General features: G+C 40.8%; 1 protein-coding gene across 4 annotated transcripts in view; it reads right to left on the bottom strand.

Annotated features, from left to right (window-relative positions):
* Positions 1 to 23,726, bottom strand: part of ccdc88c (coiled-coil domain containing 88C) — a 49,904-nt gene that overhangs the window by 9,473 nt on the left and 16,705 nt on the right. The window contains exons 4-27 of one of the 4 annotated variants that reach the window (XR_009922074.1): positions 23,468 to 23,537; positions 22,866 to 22,924; positions 21,819 to 21,902; positions 20,244 to 20,387; positions 19,719 to 19,942; positions 19,176 to 19,257; positions 18,294 to 18,452; positions 17,637 to 17,783; positions 16,739 to 16,889; positions 16,446 to 16,627; positions 16,108 to 16,245; positions 15,734 to 16,018; positions 14,827 to 15,624; positions 14,091 to 14,218; positions 13,537 to 13,678; positions 12,469 to 12,618; positions 10,623 to 10,784; positions 10,252 to 10,529; positions 9,901 to 10,044; positions 8,484 to 8,670; positions 7,891 to 8,036; positions 7,074 to 7,163; positions 4,278 to 4,582; positions 1,706 to 2,143 (exon numbers count right to left, since the gene is read on the bottom strand). Coding sequence is in view for 3 of the 4 variants with exons in the window: in XM_062397531.1 (XP_062253515.1) it covers positions 1,938 to 2,143; positions 4,278 to 4,582; positions 7,074 to 7,163; positions 7,891 to 8,036; positions 8,484 to 8,670; positions 9,901 to 10,044; positions 10,252 to 10,529; positions 10,623 to 10,784; positions 12,469 to 12,618; positions 13,537 to 13,678; positions 14,091 to 14,218; positions 14,827 to 15,624; positions 15,734 to 16,018; positions 16,108 to 16,245; positions 16,446 to 16,627; positions 16,739 to 16,889; positions 17,637 to 17,783; positions 18,294 to 18,452; positions 19,176 to 19,257; positions 19,719 to 19,942; positions 20,244 to 20,387; positions 21,819 to 21,902; positions 22,866 to 22,924; positions 23,468 to 23,537 (4,461 nt within the window). In the remaining variant the exon portion in view is untranslated. Of the gene's footprint in view, positions 1 to 3; positions 2,144 to 4,277; positions 4,583 to 7,073; positions 7,164 to 7,890; positions 8,037 to 8,483; positions 8,671 to 9,900; positions 10,045 to 10,251; positions 10,530 to 10,622; positions 10,785 to 12,468; positions 12,619 to 13,536; positions 13,679 to 14,090; positions 14,219 to 14,826; positions 15,625 to 15,733; positions 16,019 to 16,107; positions 16,246 to 16,445; positions 16,628 to 16,738; positions 16,890 to 17,636; positions 17,784 to 18,293; positions 18,453 to 19,175; positions 19,258 to 19,718; positions 19,943 to 20,243; positions 20,388 to 21,818; positions 21,903 to 22,865; positions 22,925 to 23,467; positions 23,538 to 23,726 lie in introns of those variants that run through there. The other 3 variants (XM_062397531.1, XM_062397529.1, XM_062397530.1) reach the window with 3 other exon arrangements.

Raw genomic sequence — 23,726 nt, 5'->3', positions numbered from 1 at the left:
GACCAATAAGAATGAGGTGAAGAATGACTCTGGCACACTGTCCACAGAGTAACCATCAGATATAAATCCACAGGAAGCACAGTGCTGAGAGGGCGCAGATATACAACACTGGGGCAGGTTGTGGATGCAAAGAAGAACATTGAGAATCCATTCAGACGCGCTGGAAGTGATACAACACGGTGACATCTGTTATTACTCAGCATGTGTCTCTGATTCTATGTATATAAATTAGTTTTAATAGACCGACTACCTAGATCTCACTCAAACATGATCAAATAATCAACTTTTATAATTAAATTTCAACAATTACGGAAAAGGTGACACTGGTTACTGTAGAGGATAGAAGTGTCCAGGAACATCACTGATAGAAGTCCCTTATACTATACGTGCCATCACAAGAATAGACCTACTGAATTTAAGTCATGGTCTAAACGCGTTTCTAGAAGCAAAGACAAAAATGTATGGACCTGAAATTAGACTACAAAACTTTTGCTAAACAGCAGTCACTGTGGGCACAAGTGAATAATACAAGATCATGGCTGACTGAATTTCCCTTAATTTCCTGGGACTCTCTTGATTTAAGAAATGTGAACAGATTTTATTCAAGTGTTTCTAGAAACAATACTCACATCCAAAGGGCATTCAGATTAAATACATCACTGTAATTGTTCTTCATGGCTTTGAAGAGTTACTTCCAAAAATACGCCTAAACTTCAGTTAATAGGTTAATAGCACCCAACATCAATCTGATAAGTCGATACATTTCAAAGCTGTAGTGTTTTAGGAAAACATTCCTGCTTTTTCAGGGAATTTTGGCAAATACTTTTTACTAGTTTGACTCAATCTGCATTGGCCACATGTTAACTTTTAGCTGAATTTGTGTTAAGACACAGTATAAGGTAAGGTACTGTGTGCCTCATCTCTTGCACTGCAATTGATGTAAGAAGGGATCTGTTTGTGTACACAATCGAGCATATAGGGGACAATTACAACAACTTAAAACTGTTTAAATGCTCAGAACGACCAATGAGTATTGTTAAGAGACACACCTGAAAAGATCAGAAGAAACATGAGAACGAGCTGAACTGCACCCACAAGCAAAAAATAATATAAATACGATTCCTGGACATAGTTTGTGATTTTATTCTGTGATTAATGAGATCAAAACATAGCCTAACAGTATCATAAGTTCCTGGTCATAAGAGTCTTGTTTTTAAATTATACATATTCTGATATTAGGATAAAATCCTGATTTTAAAAACGCATACCAGCCTCTTGTGCCAATCAAAGTCATACCTCAGCAAGAGGAAGGACGAGAGGAGAGTAACAGCCACAGACATACAAGTTGAACTCTGAGGTGGCAGGTGAAAGGTGTATGTGTGCAGTCGCTGGTTGCTATGGTAACCTAACATTGGCAAGCTAATGAGGAAAAACTGCAGCAAAGCTTCGTGAAGCAGACACATCTATCTTCAAGCAACTCACAGAGCAGGAGACTGAGAGTACATATTCTCTTATTACAACCATTCATTCACACTGACAGAGACTGATCAAAAATGTTAAGGGAGGTGACAACACGCACAAAGATACATAAAGATATGAATCCCAAACAAAGAAGCATGCAGATATATGGAGGCGAGCCTGGCGTGCTTGGAAATATGAGCCCGCAAACACAAAAATATATAAATCACTTCTACACACTACTTACTAGAAATACCGGCCAGCTCACTGCGGAAACATGCACCTGTTTGTGTTTCATTTTAGCATGTATATGTAGAATATATTAGTGTTTATGAAGAGGAAATATGTTCTACGTGTGCATTTTAAATGTGAAATACTGAAAGTCACAGCTGTATGTGTGGAGGGCGACAGTGACATTGATGATGAGGAGGATGATGATGAGGATGTTTTGCTTGAAAATGTAGATGAGAAGGGAGTTATTAGAATACTCCGTCGGCTGAGATTGACTGGCTAGTGAGGACGTCAGCTGTGATGTCAGTGGAAGACCAAAATCGCAGTCGTCTGTTGAGAGAGAGGGAGAGACGAGAGGAGGAAGGGGAGGTGGAAGATGGGGAGGGGGCGGGGGCGAGCATTTTTTCTTGACTTTTACTGCGGAGAAAACGGAGGCGTTTTTTGGCAGGAGGAGCTTAGAGGGAGAAGAAATGGACAGAGAGATGGAGAAATGAAGAGAGAATGATAAACAATGACAGTGAGTCAAATAGTTGTCATGAAGCATCTGATTGACAGAATGTAAAATGACAGATGACATGCAAGATAACCAATCAGAATCATTAAGGACAAAGAATTCTGTTGCTAAGTGAAATCATGCATTTGACACAGGACTGAGCTCAACTCACTCTGAATTTAAACAAATCACAGTGAATTGTGGGGAGATCAATGCACAGGAAATAACAGATAACAACTGTAGATGCAATGTTCGGGAAATTTTTTCAGGAACACCTATCTAAAACTAAAACATCATGAAGTTATTGGTCATGAAAGGAATTATCCAGTCAAAATTATTACAATCATTAGTTCAGTGTTTATTAAATTAATGATCTTTAAGGGGAAGGTAGTTTGTGCTAGTGTCAAAATGCTTTATGGCAAACAGAGAGGCGTTTTGTTCTTTTGGCCTAACCTCAACAATATAAATAGGGAGGACAAAAACAGCTTAACACAATACAATTCAACAGCACACAACAGCCAACTCAATCTAGAATCAAGGTCTAATAAAAACTGTCTCAACTAAAGAAATACATTTTTTGGTTGGCTATTGACTGCATAATGCAGTTTCCACTGGTCAAAAAACTCACTAACATCTGGCTATTGTCCGCAATGGGAGGGGATACAATTGGCATTCACTCCCAGGTCAACAAACTCTGCAGCTGAAAGAGCGTTTAATCAGCTCCGATTGGCACTAAAAGAAACGGGTAACCCTGGTAAACATGCTAATTAGGCAAGACAGGAAGTTGAAAGAGCGCCTCACGTCTTGGTGAGACAAGAACAGAAAGGCAAACTCGATACTGACCTGGGAAATTAGTCCTTTGCCAGTTATTTTTGGTTAACCGGTGCTTAAAACAACCTGCCCAACCTGCCCAACCCTTTGAAAGCTTTATTAGTAATGTTTCAATATACCTTAACAGCTTTCACGTGCCATCAGGATTTGAAAAAAGAAAAAGGAAATAGTTGAAGTGAGTGAATTGAGCTCAGCCTATTAAGAAAAGTAATAGAAGTAAAAACATAAAACATTAGAACCATGTACTAAAACCCAATTGTATTATTAGGATAGAAAGACGAAAAGTATGCATTAGGTAACTACAGTGTGATCAGGTGATTCTCTGAATTTGTGCATGTGAGATCCTTTAATACAAAGTCCAGAGTGAGTGACAATCTCATGCTAAAAATGTGTCAGTCACTAAAGTCCATACATTATGAAGAGCCAAGAAAAGCCCAAACTAGGTCAGGCTGACAGTCTTCTATTTTGTTTTGTTTCCATTTTGTGGTTATATCTTTACCATAGAACCTCAAATACACATAGCCAAGGTACACTGGCGCGGAGTTGCACTTATTTTTGTTCCCACTAGATAAAGGCATCCATGTTTGGATCAAAATATTCTAAATTGATCAGAAAATGTATTAAAGTGCAATTAAAATGTATTTGAATACATTGCATCAAGTAAATAAATACTGAGCTTACCTATTCAAAATGAAAATATGAGCTAATACTGGAAAATAAACTGTGGAAAGGACTACATGTTAAAATAATAAAAGAAACGAATTTCACAGAAAATGTGTAATATACCTGTAAAGTTTCTAATGTTAGGCCAGAAGACACTACAACCTGATACCTCCCAGTAAAAAAACAGCTTGGACCTTAAAGAACAGATTAAAGTGGATGTTAACAGTTGTGAGAAACAGTGGTCTAGAATTATCAGTCAGTGATGAGAGGGCCAACAGCGCCCTGTGTAGGCACACCAAGGAAGTGGACCTCAAAAGTCCTGTGGAAAATTACTGACAAAAGTGGGTTTGATATATGCTCTACATGTTTTTCATAATAAAATACTGTACTTGTACCGCTCTCGTCAGCCATAGAGCATGGGGTGGAGACCACGGACAATAGTTTCTCTTCCGAAGACAAATGAAACAAATTTATTCTGAATGTGAACATGTCTTTGTTAAAATTGTCAGAGACTTTATAATAAAATGACCCATCAGGTGAGAAGGAGGGTGATTTTTTGATGGACATGTTTGTTCTGACATTGCTTGTACATCACACTTACCTCTGATGGGTGTCAGTGGCGCTGGACTCTGGGACCCAAGGCCGGGGCTGCTGATGTGGTTGTTTAGACTACTGTGAGCGTGGCCCACCTCTTGTGAGTCACTTCCCGACCGATGGGGAAGAGGGGGCGGCGTCTCAGGGGGGAGGAGTGGGGGTGGGGCAGGTAGCGGGATGTCTGGGGCACTCTTTGCTCGGTCTTTCTCCTTGACCCCTTCCTTGTCCCGGTCGCCCCCTCTATCCTTGCTGCTGTCCTTCCGGGGTTTGATCAGGTTGACTAAAGCTTTGGCTCCAGACCACTGACTCCTCCTGAAAACACACAGCACCAATTAAATCTGTTGTACTGCATATTGAACGTCAATATGTGCTGTGTAGTGAGCTTGTTTTTAATATATTTATTTTTAACTAAACAACTGTAAGACATTATATGCAAAGGATGTGTGGTACTTTCACATCAGTCCATACAGAAATAAAGTTAACATTTGTTTTGTTTTGTTGTTATATATGATATTCATCAGCTTGAGTTAATCTTTTTTGGCTTTCTGTATAAGTACAATCTATGATCAGTACTATGCCAACTGTAAAGTGTGTATTACATTACATTACATTACATTTCATTTAGCTGACGCTTCTATCCAAAGCGACTTACAATAAGTGCATTCAAACCCGAGGGTACATACCAAGGACGACAAGAATCAAGAAAATACAATTTCTTCAAATAAAGCAAAACTACAAAGTGCTATAAGTAAGTGCCATTTAAGTGCTACTAAAGTGTTAGTTTCAAAAAGTTGTTAGGTAAAGTCGGAAGAGGTATGTTTTTAGTTTTCGGCGGAAGATGTGTAGACTTTCTGATGTCCGGATGTCAATGGGGAGCTCATTCCACCATTTAGGAGCCAGGACGGAAAACAGTCGTGTTTTTGATGATTGTTTAGCTCGCAGTGAGGGAGCAACGAGCTGATTGGCCGAAGCAGAGCGGAGTGAACGGGGTGGGGTGTAACGTTTGACCATGTCCTGGATGTAGACTGGACCGGATCCGTTCACAGCATGGTACGCAAGTACTAGTGTTTTGAACCGGATGCGAGCAGCCACTGGTAACCAGTGAAGGGAGCGGAGGAGAGGAGTAGTGTGAGTGAATTTAGGTTGGTTAAAAACCAGTCGAGCTGCTGCATTCTGGATGAGCTGCAAAGGTCGGATGGAAGTAGCAGGTAGACCTGCCAGGAGCGAGTTACAGTAATCTAGACGTGAGATGATCAAAGCCTGGACCAGAACCTGCACCGCCTTCTGAGTGAGAAGGGGGCGTATTCTCCTGATGTTGTACAGCATGAATCTACAGGACCGTGTTGTTGCAGAAATGTTGGCAGTAAGGGAGAGTTGGCTGTCGAGTGTTACGCCCAGGTTCCTAGCCGTCGGAGTGGGGGTTAACACAGAGTTGTCAAAGTTAATAGTCAGGTCGTGGATGGGAGAGTCTTTCCCTGGAAGGAAAAGAAGTTCAGTTTTGTCAAGGTTAATCTTCAGGTGGTGTTGAGACATCCACTGAGAGATGTCGGTCAGACAGGCAGTGATTCGTGCTGCTACCTGTGTTTCTGATCGGGGAAAAGACAGGATTAGTTGGGTGTCATCAGCATAGCTATGGTAGGAAAAGCCGTGCGAGTGAATGACAGAGCCGAGGGAGTTGGTGTACAAAGAGAAGAGGAGAGGACCTAGGACAGAACCTTGAGGGACCCCAGTAGTGAGGGGACAAGGTTCAGACACAGACCCTCTCCAAGTTACCCTGAGGTAGGAAGAGAGCAGGGAGAGAGCAGAGCCTGAGACACCGAGGTCCTGAAGGGAGGAAATAAGGATCTGGTGGTTCACTGTGTCGAATGCAGCAGAGAGGTCTAGAAGGATGAGGACAGAGGAGAGAGAGGCTGCTCTAGCAGTGTGAAGCTGCTGAGAGACAGCAAGGAGGGCAGTCTCAGTTGAGTGACCTGCCTTGAAACCAGACTGGTGAGGGTCAAGAAGATTATTGTGGTTAAGATAGGAGGAAAGTTGATTAAAGATAGCACGCTCAAGAATTTTGGAAACAAAGGGAAGGAGAGAGACAGGTCTGTAGTTATTTACTTCAGACGGGTCCAGGGTGGGTTTCTTCAGGAGAGGATTTACTCTTGCCTCCTTCAGAGAATTAGGAAAACAGCCAGTTGACAGGGAAGTGTTGATTAGATGGGTAAGAAAAGGAAGAAGGTCAGGGGCAATAGACTGGAGAATGTGAGAAGGGATGGGGTCAAGGGGGCAGGTGGTCGGGCGGGCGGAGGTTACCAAGGTCAGAACTTGATTGGGAGACAGGGGGGTGAAAGAGGAGAGCGAAGGGGACGAAGATGAAGTTGTTGGAAGTGTGGTTATAGAAGGAGGATCAGAAAATGAAGAGCGTATGTCATCTATCTTTTTGGTAAAGTAGTTGACAAAGTGGCTTGGTAGAAGAGAGGAAGGAGGAGGGGGACTGGGAGGGTTGAGGAGGTTGGAAAAGATGGAGAAGAGTTTTTTGGGATTAGAAAATGAGGCTTGAATTGCAGTTTGGTAAAAAGTGCTTTTGGCTGTGGAAATGGAGGCAGAAAAAGAGGAGAGAAGAGACTGATAAGATAGCAGGTCATCCAGGTGTTTAGATTTCCGCCATTTCCTTTCTGATGATCGCATAGTGGCTCTGACGGCACGTACCGAGTCAGACAACCACGGAGCTGGGACAAGTGTTGAACATACACTATAGTACTCCTATTTCCCAGCACAAATTCTAAACATAAGGTGCAGTTAATGATGTAAAAATCACTTTTTAGGTGTTGGGTCGTAGAACTTGTATTGGTCCATGATCTTTTCTTCTAGTTTCTCCTTTTGCCGACGAAGAGTGTTCAACTTGTCACTGATTAGAGAGAGAGACAGGCAGAGAGAAGAAACAGAAAAACATGAGTTGAATTTATATTATTGTTCTGTTTTAACCATTCATTCAATTTATGTACAATATAATATTTTAATGAAGGTTAACGGAAAAAATCTGGCTGTCTGAAATGGAGTCTTCCTATTAAGTCTCTGCCAAAAACATACTTTTTTGGAAGGCATATTCCTGCATTTATATGATCTGCCAGGTTATTCTTTTTCGTTTAACTCTAATATTATTACCATTATTATTTATGTCCCTCCTTCTGTATTGTTATCAATTATTTTCTTGTTATGCGAGTCACTGCTTGACCACAAGGGCAAAATTCATCAGCTGAGGCAGATTGGCCCAACAGCGTCACCTACTGGAAACTGCAAGTAGTCTCTCTTGTTCAAACTACATTGGAATAACATATATGTTTTACAGCCAACTCAAGACCTCAGATGAATCATGATACATGATCAGTGAGCGTTCTCCAGCACCAACCGATGGACATTGGGACACGGTCTGACATCTTTCCCTTTGAGTTTCGAGTGAATTCCTTTTCGTGGGGTCGACAGGGGGGACGTGGCGCCTCGCTTCCCCTGCTTGGGACCGCACCATACTGGACTAAATGTGTAGTTATTATTATTATTATTACTACTATTATTATATCTGATGTGCCACCACTAACTCCAGTTTGTGTTGCAGGTGTTGCATTCTGTGTACTTACATGTATAGTTTCTGCTCCTGGTGATACAGCTCTTTGCTCTCCATGCTCCTCTCAAGCAGGGTGTGGTTCTGCTGACTCAGCAGGTTGATCTGACTCAAGAGGTGGTGGTTCTCCTCTTCCAGGTTCCCTTTCAGTCGACTCAGCAGCTAAACACAAGATAATAAATTAAACATTTAACAAATACAAAACAGAACGTTGTATGCCTCATTGGCCTGCGTTAACTCAAGGGGAGTAATAAGATTCTCTCTTTCAGCTGGTAGGTGTTCTGCCTCTTGTGACGACAGCAGAGTGCAATGCATCACTAATAATAATCCCCTCTGCAACTGCTATCAAATATTTGTTCCTCCATGAAAACACCACATTCTCAGAAACTGAATCATATATATACAAAAATAATTATATCGCCCAACAAAGATTATTATTAATTAACCTAAATGATTTCACCTTGAACAAAATATCTTACTTAAACTTTAAACTGTATAACTGACTTTGATGTCAGCTACAAAATACATGTGCAAACCAACCAAGTCAGTTCAGGGTTTTATGACAAATCTTCAAAATGTATTTGTTTGGCCCATTAAGGCCTTGTTTACCTCACAGTGGTTGTCTAGTTTGGTCATGGTAAGATCCAGGCCCTGGTGTTGTTCCATCAGTGAATCGTATTGTGCCTTCCATTGACTCTCTTCCAGCTTGGCAGAGCTTAATGACCTCTTAAGTTCGTTCATTCTCTGCTGAAGTCCTTCACTCTTCTCTGAGTACTGTGATTGGCTTTCTGTCAATCTAACAGGGGGGAAGTCAAAATTAGGGGAGCACTGCAACAATATAAGAAGAAACCAACTCCAGCATATTTAAAATCATTAGCTAACTTTACTCCCAGGTTCTTTCTCTCACCTTACCCACACTACATCTACACTGTACCTGAATGTGACCATTTCAGTGCTTACACCTACAGATAATAACGTCTAGGCTTCTTTGGAAACCTGAAATCTGAAATGATCGGATTACATTACGTTGGTTTTTAACATATCAGTGTATGACAGTGGTGATCGCCATGTCCTGAACAGAATACCACACCTGACCAGTCATGGTGGCAAAGGATATTGACGAATATACATTTAAATCAGGACCACTAAAGTCAAAGAAAATTATTTGTAGGCAGAAAGGGTAGGAAGCCTCGAGCAGCTTAAAAAGAGCGCACAGTGTGAGTTGATGAGATTTGCTGCTATCAGCTAATAAACACGGTTTGTGGACTGAACTTGACTTAGTGACCTGCCTGAACAAAACACTTTGCTCAACAACAGTCAACATGTGTGTAACCACAGTTCACAACACACAACAGACAGATTAAAGATAAAGTGTTTGCATTGATTTCAAACCATGACATATGTCAAAGGAGACCCTTGTGCTTCATCATTAGACGATCCCTTCGGCTAGAACCGAGTGTTATTTGTTTCCACAATATGAGAGCTATTTATTTAAGTCAATACATTAGAGGCAATTGAAAATTAATGCAGTGAAGTTTAAATATTCACCAAGGTTTTAATTGTACAGACAAAAACTGAAGAAAAATTACAAGACTACCATTAACTATTAGTAAATATTTTCTGAGACATTCATTTGATTTTACATTTACCAAGTTAGGACAAATTGATACAGTATATAGAATACTAAATACTTATTATTACTGTCTATTTTTCGTAATGACCTCGTGGCTAAAGATCCTGTGATTCAGCAAGCATTTGAACAAATACTTTAAATGAGTTTTGAGTTCATTGATGAGGCGTTTAGGGAAGTAGTGTGGCAATTTATGTCATTGCATTCTGCAGTGTTTTGTAAGAAGAAGTCTCTGAAACCTTATCATACATTTATCTGTAATTTTCAGATTAAGAAAAGAAAATAATTTGTTGCATATGAGTTCCTCAGGCAGGTCAATCCACACTCCTTGGGTGTCTTAACAGCATAAGCACCTTCTCCACTAGGCTGATGGTGATTATCACAATGATACACTACCTGTCCACTTCTGTTTTTAGCTGCAGATTCTCTTGCTGCAGTAGCCGATTCTTCTGGATCTCTTGGTTAAGTTCTTCCTTCTCTTTCTGGCCATGCCCTGCCTGTTCATCCCACTTCTCCTTCTGCTGCAGCAAAACGCAATGCCTGCAAAAAGACGCACACGGACAGACAGAGCAGAGGTGTTTTTTCTACTTGATGAGAACTGTCATTAGATCTTGAGTTGTTGTATTGGTTATACGATTTATATAAAAATGTATACATTGATTCAGTTTTCAGGGGGAGGACTGTGAGATCAAATAATTGTCAGACCTTCTATCTTGATACTGTTAGTAGGGTTTGTTATAAACTTACTTGCTGTGCAGAGTCCTTTGTTCACTCTCTAGCGCCCTCTGTTTGTATTTCAGTGCAGCGTGCTGACTGATAAGCTGCTCATACTCGTGCGCTTGCCTCTCATGGACGCTCAGAAGGCGTTCGTGGTCACTGAGCACACTTTCCCGAGCCCGCCATGCCTCCTCACGCTGTCGCTGCCACGACTCTACTTCTGTCTCCAAGGCAGTGACTTGGCCTTGCAGCACAGCATTCTGGGCCATGAGAGATGCACTCTGGGAAGAGAGTGTAGAGTTCTCCACCTAATTGATCAAATAGAATCAATAGTAAAATAACAACACAATCAGAATGAGCTAAAAACTTTTACACAAATTTGTCCAAATTGTAGAATATACCTGCAGCTTTGCAGTCTGTGTGTGTAGGGATGAGTTCTGTTCCTGCAGTGTGGTGGTATGTCGCTGCAGCGCCACCATCTGGTTGTTAAGAGAATTGTTCTGGTTCTCCAGCTGTTTAAGCTGCTCCTTCAACAGACTGGTCTCTGTTTGAAAGGAGGCATTCTGGGGAAAATAATGATACCACAGACATTTAATGAATCTATTCAACTAGAAATGTAACAGCACATCAAGTCAATCATGTGGCTGTGGCAATGCAAATATATTGTTTAGACATTATTGATTACTGTAGGAAGGTTAAAAACATTTCTGTAACAAATATCACAAGACAGACAAACTCAGACAAAACAGAGGTTATAATACTTGGCCCCAAACACCTTAGAGATGCATTATCTAATGATATAGCTGCGCTAGACGACATTGCCCTTGCTTCCAATGAAACAGTCAGGAACTTGGGAGTGATCTTCGATCCTGATTTATCCTTTAATAGTCACTTAAAACAAATTTCTAGGACCGCTTTTTTCCACATGCGTAATATTTCAAAAATTAGACATGTCCTTTCACAAAAAGATGCAGAAAAACTAGTCCACGCCTTTGTTACATCGAGACTGGACTATTGTAATTCATTATTATCAGGCTCCAGCAGGAAGTCGTTAAAGACTCTACAGCTTGTCTAAAATGCTGCAGCACGTGTCCTGACGAGAACCAAGAGAAGAGAGCACATTTCTCCAATATTAGCATCGCTGCACTGGCTTCCAGTTAAATCTAGAATAGAATTTAAAATTCTCCTCCTCACCTTCAAGGCCCTTAATAATATAGCGCCTTTATACCTTAAAGAGCTGTTAATACCTTATAAACCCACTAGAGCACTCCGCTCCCAGAATTCAAGCCTACTTGTCGTCCCTAAATTCTCTAAAAGTAGAGTAGGAGCCAGAGCTTTTAGCCATCAAGCCCCTCGGCTGTGGAATAATCTACCACTTTCAGTTCGGGAGGCAGACACCATCTGTTCGTTTAAAAGTAGGCTCAAAACCTTCCTTTTTGATAAAGCTTATAGTTAGAGCTAATTAGTGCGCCAGAACGTTACTTGTTCTATTTTATGACACATGACACACGGAGCTTCTCTTTCCAGCTTCTCCTTCCTCTTCTCCATCCCTATCCCCCTTCCCCGGAATCCCTTTGCTTTATCACCCGCAGATCCAGGGCCTCTGTGGCCGCACCATGGATTACGGTTTGTGGATCGCGCACCGGGGGTCGCGGTGTTGGATCCAGTGTGGCGGATTCTGAGTCATGTGGGCTGATCGTGGTGCTGGTGGCGGACCCTGTGTCGCGTTGGCATTGGGCACGGGCGGTGGACCAGGACCGCAGTGGTGGCTTGTGATGGGTCCTCCTGGTGGGCGGCGGTGGACGGTGACTGAGGACTGAAGTGGCGTCTGGTCTGGATGGTGGATCGTGGTCTAGATGGTTGCTGAGCATGGACTGTGCTTCATCAATGCTGCTAGAGACTTTGATTATTGATGATGTTCTCCTGCACGTGGCATCTATTGCACTTCTGTCCGTCCTGGGAGAGGGATCCCTCACATGTGGCTCTCTCTGAGGTTTCTACATATTTTTACCCTGTTAAAAGGGTTTTTTGTAGTTTTTCCTTACTCTTGCTGAGGGTTAAGGACAGAGGATGTCACACCCTGTTAAAGCCCTATGAGATGAATTGTAATTTGTGAATATGGGCTATACAAATAAAATTTGATTGATTGATTGATTGAAAAACGCAATATTTAAATTCTGAAGAAATAGGCATATTACCTTCAACACAACAATAAGATACATCACTGGCTGATAATGTGTCACTCACTTTCTTTTCCACATCAATAAGATGATCTTTGATTCGTAGAAGCTCAGCAGTGGCTGACCTTTGACCCTGGTCAAAACCGAATCGCTGCTGGGAGATGTGGTTTTCTTCCTCCTTCTGTTTATGACTCAGGTCAGACACTGTCGTGTGACCCTAGACATACAAACACACACAAATACATATCTATATGTTTAAGTATGGGATAGTTTATGATGCATATTTATAAATATAAAATATTGCAAGACAACAAAGTTGCTTATTGTAAATTAATGCTTTTTCAGTGACAAATAACAATATAATATATTGTCCAGCAACCAACTGCTGAGCTGCTGATACCATTTATAGACAAGTACAACATATCCATTTCAGCTGTTGGGGGAAAAGTTAAATTAATCAGAAGGAGTTAAACCTCTTAGTTTCTCATTAACCTGTTACTTAGTCTCATTAAAGCTGGAGTTAGGGACTTTTCCACATGAAAGACTTAGCTGTCACATTAAAGCACTCCCTAAATGGGTTCACACAGTGCTGATTAACCTGATCAGCATCATGCAAATCTCTTTGTATTTCACAGTATAATAAATCTGGTGCCTGTGGCTACATTCCCACATTGGCACACTGGTAGTGAAGTACTTTGTGTGAACAAGAAATTATTTGTTTGTCAGAGCTGAGGAGCAAGGATAACCACAGAGACTAAAAAGGCTACAGCAAGTAGGTGAATGGTGGAAAAACCAAGTAAGTGATCTCAGTATTAATGAATACAAATAAGAAGAAACAGAAAACCAAATTTCCCTTGTTTGACAGCACTATTTATGCTATTACTCTTGATGCCAAAGGGGAGACAACATTTCCACAATCCTGGTGGATTTGACACTACACTGCTTTAGCACCTAGTTATAGCTGCATATTCTAATCGAGAGAACTGAGTGGGAAAGGACAGGGCATGCATAGTAGAGTTTGGTAACAATATCTGTTACTAATTGGGCACCTGTTCGTAAGGTTGGAGTTGGGGTGTTTTGGTTTATTAAAAAAATCCCAAACGATACACAACTCTAATGCAAAGTGGGTCCTTACATTAGCTCGTTCAGCACGTAACGTAGCGTTGAGTGTGTGGCTCTCATGTAGCTTCTTTTCCAGAGTGAATATTTTCTCTTCCTTAATCTTCATTGTCTGTTGGACAGTTTCCTCCAGCCGAGACTCCAGCAGCCTGTACCTGCTGACACCCACACACAAACACCCACCATCAGCTAAACAAAGAATTATCGATACACTCATACCATAAATACTTTAATGGGGCGGTCCTCATTAAATCTCTCTTCACAGTCACCCAAGAATCAAACTGAACTCCGTACACGACTGTTTGCTGTCCTGGCTCCTAAATGGTGGAATAAGCTCCCCATCGACATCCGGACAGCAGAAAATGTACATAGCTTCCACCGCAAACTGAAAACATACCTCTTCTGAACTACACCTTGAATAAAATAAAATAAAAAATACTAACTTTCTTAATTCTTGTTGTTCTTGGTTTGTACCCTCGGGTCTAATGCACTTATTATACGTCACTTTGGATAAAAGCGTTAGCTAAATGAAATGTAATGTGTTGTAATGTACATATGAGAGAAAGAAACCTGTCTTCCAGGGTGTGCTCCTGCTGCAGTAGTTTTTCTCTGTTCAGTCCAATCTTCTCCAGTTCTTCATTGAGTCTTTCTAACTCAACACTCTGCTGCTGAACACTCAACTTCTCTGACACCAGCTCCTGCAAAAACGTGTGTGATACACAAATATTGAAAAACTCTTATCTTGCTTAGAAAAATGTATACTGTAGATTCATCTAAATGATGGGCTAATATTCATCTTGTATTTACTAAAAGATAGAAACCAGTCTGTGTTATTTACGGTGCACTATAAGTGGTTATATACATATCTATTGCAGAGTAAGTCTATACTGGTCTATAAAGATATAAAGAATAAAGAAATAAATGATAAAATCAATAGACTGTGTGGTGAAAAACTCTAATTATAGCCTCTGCAGTATCTGGGTGACCCCGCAGGCAGCGCCACTCTTAATTGTTAATTTTGAACATAAGGGAAACCCTTAGATTGTGAGCTTACTCATACTAGCCGTTGGAAACATTCATTGATAAAATAATTTCCACGAGGTAATCTTTTTAATTGAGGTTTGGATAATTTCACATGTGCATTCTAAAGAATTTCCACCATTGTCAAGTGAAAGTTTTGACAGTGAAAGAGTCAGAATCTAAATGATCTGTGTGATGAGATTGGTTAAATGCCAATGATAATGACAAGATTCAAAATGTTCCCCATGTTTATAACCATTTGTAGCCTTGAGGTTTTTCCTCTCACCTCTCTCAGTGTAGCCAGAGTTCTCTTGTCAATAGTCGCCTGTTTGTGTAGATCCTTGTTCTCCCGCTCCAGCTCTTTGGCTTTGACTGCCACCTCCTTCAGCCTGTCCACTTCCTTACTCAGCGCTCCGCCTTCCTTTTCAATTGTAGCCAATAGTCTTACCCTCTCCTCAAGTTCTGTCTCTTTTCCCTCCAGCAGAGTTCTGATCTTCAAGCTCTCCTTCTCCAGTTGCTTTCTGCCTTCCTCTGACTGCTCCAGGTCCAGTTGTAGCTTCCTCCTCTCCTTGTCTCCCTCCTCCCTCCTTTTACGCTCCTCTCTCAGGTCCTCTACTTCCCTTCTCCATTCCTCCATTCTGCTCTGTGTCTCCTGTCGCTTCCTCTCTACCTCCTCCCTATCATCTTTACTCCTCTCTAGTTCCTCTTCTAATCGATGCTTCTCCATATTCAGAGTTGCCATGTTCACCTCCAGCCTTTCTGCCCTCTTCCTCTCTGTTTGTGCCTCCTCTCTGACCTCTTCAAGCCTCCTATTCAGCACCTGTGTCTCTCTCTGGATTTCTGTATGCTCCTCCTGCAGGGTAACTAGACGAGCGGATGAGGAGCGCAGGTTTTCCATTGAGCAGCGGAGGTCAAGGTTCTCTTTTGACAGCAGGCTGTTCTCTACCTCGTGCCTTTTCAGGTGCTGCAGTTGTTGCTGGGCTTCATCTGTCTCCCTCTTCAGTCGGTGCACCTCCTGTTCAAATGAGGACACCTGTTTCTCAAGCGCCTCTGACCGCTCGCTGCATGCACGCAGAGACACCACCTGGGAGCAAAACAGGGACAACTACACTTTACAGGCGTTGTTGTGGTAATAAGATTAGTTTTCAATTACGAATACAGGAATACATAAATACATGTATTATTATTATTACTTCTCTGTTCACAGTGTCCCTGCTCCGCTCCAGCCTTATTGCCTCTCTCTCCGCCTCCTCGCACCGTCCTGCCTTCTCCCTCAGCCGCTCTGCTTCCTCATGTGATACTTTGAGTTGAGTTTCCAAGATGGCCAAACGGGAGCTGGTATCGGTGATGCTCTGGTGCAGTAAACGGTTCTCTGTTTCCACCTCACGGACTCTTGCCTCACTGTTGGACTGCGCACGCTCCTGAAGGGACACCACCGCATCAGACAGGTGATGCTTCTCACTCTCCAACTCTGAGATCTGATTTGATAACAAAGGGGCAAGGGCATCAACAAAAAGTGCGTTTCAGTCCCATATTTAAGTGAGAGAGTGTGCTGTGTGATATTTACCAGCTGATCCTTCTCTGCCCTCAGAACATGCATATCTCTCTCCAGACTCTGCTTTTCCTTCAAAATTTCCTCCCCCAGAGATTCCATGTCCTGATTAGTCAGTCTCTCCTGGTCCAATAAGCCCTGCATACGCTCCAGCTAATAAAATGATAAAGATACCATACTTATTGGTAACAAGTAATAGAGAAAATATGACTAGTTTTTCTCTGTAATAGTAACAAACTATAGTTTGAAGCAAAATTTCGAACAAAATTTCCGTCTGCATCTTTGTCTTTTATCAAGTAATTGTTATTTCTTCCTAGCTGTACAAATAGCTCTGCCACACTGAGGCCTCCCACCTTCTTGCTGAAACTCTGGTTCTCCCTGTCCAGCTCCTGGGTGTAGAGCTGCTGCTCCTGCAGGAGGTGACTGTCTTCCTTCAGTCTTTCTATAGAGGACTGGAGCTCCCGGTTTTCCTTCTCAAGCTTCAACACTCGACTGGAAACACACTCGTTAAGCTCATGGACCAGTGACTTACGAGCTGCAGCAGAGAAAATTACTTTGGTTAGGACAGGATATTGAAAATATTTCTGGAAACACAAACTGAAGAGCGTATAAGAGAAAATAGTAGAAAAGGATATTGGGCTTTTACTCTCTGTCTTAGTGTTGTCATTGTTTTTGCTCAGCTGCTCCAGCTCCCAGCCGAGATGAGCTGACTCGTTCATACTCTGTTTCTGTCCAATCTCCAGCAGCATGTTCTCCTCCACAAGTTCTTCCAGCCTCTGACGTTCATTGTCCCTCTCCTGCACAATACACTCACAAAAATTAGCACAATGTGTTCTCAAACACAATGTGTTCTCAAACACTCAAACTAGAGGAAGAAAGCTGGTTCACCACACATAATTATAGATGGTAAATTATTTATCAGCTATCCTTCAACATTGCTGTGATAGAACTCAAAGCAAGTTAAAGAGAGATTGTGGACTCATCATCTACTCACCAGTAGGCCGATAGAGGGTTGGGTGAAATGTTCGAGTCCACAAATCACTTCTGGCGTTTGAAGGGTAAACTTTGTTGCAGCTGAATGCGATTGAAGAAAGTCAATGGCAACATACGTACACTACAGAGGTAATAAAACAACTGAAAAAACACAGCATGCCTTTATACTGCTTGTGTGGCGTCATCCAAGTGTGGAGGCATGTTGTGTTTTTTCTGTTGTTTTATTATGTCTGAAGTGTTTTTCGCCATGACTTCAACTATATTGGATTAGGCTGCAACAAGGTTTACACCTTAAACTCCAGAAAAGTTTTGTGGAATCAAACACTTCACTCACCATGCCATCAGCGAGTAGATGAGAGCATTGACATTTCTCTGTGAATTATCAATTTAGGAAAACTCACAATTAAATCAAGTCTTGAACATGTATACAGCTTCTTTGCTGACAGAAATTGCTGCTTTTAAAGTTTTAAATAATATATGAAAATGCTTATTATATATAAATAAAGTTGCAAAACATATATATTTGTACATGGAGAGGCACAGAATAATACCATTTCCAGATCGTGTATCTTAGATCGTAGTAAAAGGTTGTCTTTCTCAAGAGTATGAAGTTTTTCAAAGCGCCCCCTAGAGGCTGTCAGCTGCTCTTCCAGCAACATCTTTGTCTCCATCAGAGTAAAGTTGTCCTCACGAAGCTCCTGCATAACCACACAAACAAACACACATTTTAAAACTAATCAAACGGAATATGAAATTATCTACAACATCAAACTAAATGTCTCTATTAATCAGATTTAAAACTATTATCCGGTTGTGTTATAAGATAAGATAAGATACATTTATTGATCCCAAACACATGCACAATCACACGACATGCAGAGTAGGCCAATTTGTCTTCTGCTTTTGTCCCATCTGGTGAACATCACAGGACACACAGAGCAGTGGGAAGCCATGCACAGCACCCGGGGAGCAGATGTTGGGGGAGTAAGGTGCCTTGCTCAGGGGCACTTAGACAGTGGGGGTAGGGAGAGTGCTCTTTGAACTTTGGAACAGATCCGGGTGTTGTCCTGGCAGGTATGTTGTATTGTCACCGCAAGAAATCAAATCAGCGACCTTCCAGTCCGATGTCCGTAACTTTCTGCCCATAGTCCAATTATAATATGATGGTTAAGTGCACACTTGTGTTTTGCATGAAACTGTGACTGTACCTCTACTCTGGTCTTGTAGAAGTGAACATCATTGAGCTTTTCTTTACATCTGGTCAGTTCAGTCTCCAGCCTGTCCACCCTGGAAGCTTTCTCCCTCAGAGAGTCCACTTCGTCCCGGTACACTCGGGCTGAGCGAGCCTCACAAGATAGCAACTGATTCTGAACACAAACGCATTATTATAATTTTTCATGAAATAAATTGTTCCTATAACAATAGAGAAATATAAATAACTATAACCAAGTTAACAAATGTAATATATAGTATAACTAGAATAAAGTATCATAGTATAATAAAGAACTGTATAATCTTCATTAAATATATATATATTTATATACACACACATACAGACAAAGTGGTAAGCTAAACTTGTCACAAATTGACCAGTATTTAAATACAACCTTTAATTACCTGTTAAGGAAGTTTCAAAACCAAGGATTTGGATTATTGGGTGGATTTCCAGCAGAAATGAAGTGTTGACCGAAATCACATTATCACTACAGCTAACTCAAAGAAGATAATGAAATAACGAAAGGGCGAAAACTCCAGAGAACATAGGAGAGCCCTTTCAGCGGTGGAGAGACCACAGAGCTGAAAATTATGAAAAGGGACATGTATGCGTGTTGAGTGTGCAGCTTCTGAAGGACCAGTGAAGGGAAATGTGATTTTGTTTTAGCCTTTAATTCAAATATCAACTCCCCAGAATCACTTACCACTTACTTATTCAACAGCAAAACGCTACCACTAATCGACTCTAACCCCTGTCTCGACTCCAACAAAACAAAGCATGTGAAGAACCGTAATTTTTTTCTCTTTTTATAACTGTTTCTCTCCATACAGATGTGTGTTACATACACATCTGATATGTATAAAGGTGTCCTAACCTCTTGTTTTAGTTTCTGTAACTCCTGATCCAGACGCTCCCCTTCATGCTTTGAATCCATCAGCTGCTCGGTTTTTTCCTCGCTGAGAACACACACACATATATAATTGAGTAGCTTCAATAAAAATGGATCAATCATTTTGCTGTATAATCTGCTTCACACCAAGATGATTCCCAGATGGGTTGAAAGTCATTTAAGATATTAAAATGTCACAGTAATGAGATTATAATCTCATTAAAACTTAAACTCACTGTAAACTATCATTTAAACCTTACTTTTAGGGTGAAATAATAGAGATTATATTTTCTGTAGAATAACTTCCAGTTGCTGTGTGCTGAGGGAGATTATATAATGTAGTTAATCTCCAAATACATGGACTTTCTGAATGATTGTGATGGGTAACAATGTGCAAACTGAAAAATATGACCATGAAATACCATTTTAAAAAGGTCTGATGAGTATCAGATGGACTACATCAGATTGATTCATAGATTGGGTTTAGGTCATTATGCAAACATCCAGGTTTTCACTCCTAAGACTTACAGTTCTTGTCTGTATTTGCGGAGCTTTGCCTTGGTATCTGCAAGCTCCACAGAGAGATGCTGTCTCTCTTCTTTGGTCAGAGTAAGAGCTGATCCTCCAACATTTACTCCCACACCTCCAGCGCTCTGCTCTCGCTGTTGGCTGCTCATGCCCAGGTTTCTGCACCCTTCCTGGGGCTGCTGACTGAACAGGTAATCCCTTTCCTGGGTTAAATCCAAAATCACCTGGAGGACAGATATTTTGTTTGCCTATTGAAATAATGCTACAAGAAGACTTTAATTTCTGCCTTGTACCACAAAATGTGTTGATTAGTGTTAGAGTGGAAAATATGATGAAGCAGCATAACATCACTGAACAATTGAAACCTTAATATACCAAATATATCATATAAGAATGTAAACAATAATGAATCTATTGTGCGCTTAAACATTAATTCACTTCAATAAGCCATATATAGATTAAATATATTTTATAATAATTGATTAAATAGCAATATGCCTGGTAGTGGCTCTTGTGTCTCTGTACCTCACTGGCTTTGTCTCTCTGGTCAATCAGTTGCTGTAGTGATGTAGCCATGTTGCGGGACAGAGGCTCCAGCTCTTCACGCACAAGCTCTGCTCCTTCCTCCAGCCAGGAGAGGTCGAGTACATTCAGTTGGTTATGGGTAACCTGCAATATACACACACACAATATTGCTTTTTAAAATGAACTGTCTTTACACTGATTGATACTGACCAGCTGTTATTGTTTCATGCTGTACGGAGATAAAACAATGCAAATGGTTTGAGGCAGTCATGGGGCATTTCTTGGAGGTTTCGAATAAACAGAAATAAGGGAACAATGTAACAACAGCCTCTACCCCACCTGACATGACAAGTATTTCATTACAAATAAAACAAACTGCACTGCGCTAGTATAATCACATCAATAACATCAACCTATACATTAAGGTGGGGGGTAAACAGGAACAAAATAAGCAGCTGCACTGTACAGGAAACCTGCACACATGGATCACTAGTTTTATCTCTATACACCTGAGCTAACATAATATATCAGTGTTGATTAATGTTAACTTATTTAGTCCATAAAATGTAATTAAGCTCAAGTTGACATTTAAATTGCAATAACTGTCCAATCACAAGTTCGAAAGCTGAAGATTTTTTATTTTTGAAAGGCAAGAACCAGGAAACATTTGGCATTTTGCTCAAACTTAAAAAAAAAAATTATAAACCAAAGACAAAATTGTAAATATTCTAGTAAGTATATTTTTCACTGCAAAATGATCAGCATCAATAAAAGTAATTAACTGATCGACTTGTAATTTATACAGCTGCGCATGCTACTCTAAAGATTAAATAAATGAAGAGGGGGGATAAAGAGAGGGAGGAGTGGCAGGTCTGGGGTGTGTACTCCGAGCCACGGAGCCAATGGATACTAAAGGCAAATTCAAAATAATAGTTTCCAAATCTGCCAGTCTGCTGGGGTCTGCTATGGTCTTTGTCACCGTGCTGAGTGTAAATGTGCACATCAACCGCGCATGCTCCCGGCACATTGTATCCACCTACTGGAATAGAATGTGGGATCAGGTACACATTTGCTGTGGTTAAGGGGTAGAGCGGTCGACGGTGGTACGATCAACGTCTTTTCCATCTGCATCCCGAAGTGTCCTCGGGCCAAATACTGAACCCCAAATTGCCCCTAATAGAAAAAACTAGTGCTATCTATTAATGCACTGTATGAATGTGTGTGTGCGTGTGTGTGTGAATGGGTGAACGGTACAAAACTGTACTGTAAAGCGCTTTGAGTTGTCATCAAGACTAGAAAAGTGCTACAAAAATACAGATAATTTTCCATGTGTGGAATGCAAGACTGACAGAAACAAGAGACAGACCACATCTGATATCTGAAAACAAAACCTGACAACAACTGACTGACAGTTGTTTGACAGTCTTGGAAGACATAGTGAATGTAGTCTTGATAAAGATTATTTTCCCATATGCTGTAAGAGTAAGGAAAACACCACAACAGATATTTTAAGTCATGATCTACACCGATCACTGGATGATTTTATCACAGACACCAGACTCGTGATCTACTGACCTCCTGGATGTGAGAGACAATGGCGGCCTGGGTCTCGATGTTCAGGAGTTTGATCTTCTCTATCATCTCCTCCTTACGCTCACACTGACCATGCACACACACACACACACACAGACACACACAGGGAGATAAATTGAACAAAGAAGCATATTCTATTAAAACTGTAATGTTTTTTATTAAGACAAAAACTCAAGGTTGCTGCCTTTATACTGGTGTTTATTATAGTTTAATGTAAAATGTTAGTTGGTTTAGACTTGGTATGCTGAGTAAATGAACAACAGGAACAACATTTCAATGTGACTTTATCAGTCCTTCCATCCCTCTGGCTTTCCATTCATTGCTCCCTCATGGCCCTTCCTCTTTTATGGAACCAGTAAGACCAGAACAGGGAGGGAGGGAGGGAGACAAAAGGGAGGGGAATTAGGAAGAAGGGGCTGAGGAGGGGAGAAACAGTGCAGCCGTGGGCAAAGAAACACAAGCAAAAGTGGGTTGAAACCATGGTTGAAACCCATTGGAAAGATGGAGACGAGAGACAACAAAGAGCTGCATGAGCAAAACCCCAGTGATCCCACCTCCCATGTCTGGCCACTCCTCTTTACCGACAGGTAACCCGGTAAACCTTTTCTGGATACTTCTAACAATTATAACTTCATTCGTGATTACTAAGGATGGATTAAAAAAATTGCTGAATTTTACAATTTTACCCAACCTAGTTGCCTTAAATAACGTATACAAATATAAGTTAATACAAAGTCATACTAGCTAATGTGGTGCCCTTCAGAAGGACTACTTTGCTAAAATATCCAACATTTTCCTTCTGTAGTTCCCCAATCATGATGACTGTTCTTTCAGGAAATCATTAATATGACTCCATGTGTTTTTGAATACTGCAGTCCCACCCAAGTCCAGTCCCACCCTGCACCTTATCAGGACATACACTGAACGACTGTGCTCGGACATGCAAAACTAAACACACAAAAACTCGCTGGGAGACACTGGGTGGCACAGTTACCTGCTGTGTTTGGGGTGTGTGTGTGTGTATTATACCTGAACAGCACAGCCTAGTATCAGCAACAACATTCTTTTCAGTTCTTCCATGCTCTTGGCTGGAGGGAACAAAACACAGATTCATTAGATGCTGTCTATCAGAGGCATTCATATTCAACAATTTTACAAAAAGTGTACAATTGCGTCAATATTAGGGAACCATTGCACATCTGAATTAAAGTGAAAATAAAAAGTTACTTAAATAAAATTGTTAATAAAAAAATCTTTGAACGAGTCTTTGAACATTATGTTTGAAGAAATAATCTCAAGGTTGACGCTGATGCCTGACATTTCAGCTAACATTTCCCTGACTACACTAGCTATAATTATTCATTTAGCAAGAAAAACAAATATAAGATGCAGTTTTCATCTCTGCAAAGATGCAGCAACTCAGTTATAATTGAAGTCTCCAGGAGATCAGTGTTTGCAATGATGTCATGGCAGCAGAATCAAGAACGACAAAACAAGAAGAAACATGAACAAAAACCATGTCGATCTTGACAACTGCTGCCCTCATCAGTTTTTTGTTATTAATCTTTGTATGAGAGAAGATTTCAGGATTAAAAGTAGGTGTATTGTACAATGTGTAGAAAATGTGTTACCTGATATTGGATCCTTAGCGATGCAGAGGATGTTAGGAAGGGGCATGACTATTAACTGCTGTAAGTTCTCCTGCAACACAGATGGGGAGGTTGAGGAGTGGAAGAGGAAAAGACAGGGAACAAATGATAACTGTGTATTAGAACATGTATATGGTTTGTATTTATATAGCACTTATCTAGTCTTAATGGCCACTCAAAGCGTGTTACAGTATAGTACAGGTCTCACTATCTTGCTCAAGGACACCTCAAACCGCAAAGA

Source organism: Platichthys flesus, chromosome 10, assembly GCF_949316205.1.
Source record: "Platichthys flesus chromosome 10, fPlaFle2.1, whole genome shotgun sequence".
Taxonomy (NCBI): domain Eukaryota; kingdom Metazoa; phylum Chordata; class Actinopteri; order Pleuronectiformes; family Pleuronectidae; genus Platichthys; species Platichthys flesus.
The sequence above is the reverse complement of the archived record's forward strand: the minus strand, read 5'-3'. Positions and strand labels throughout refer to the sequence as shown.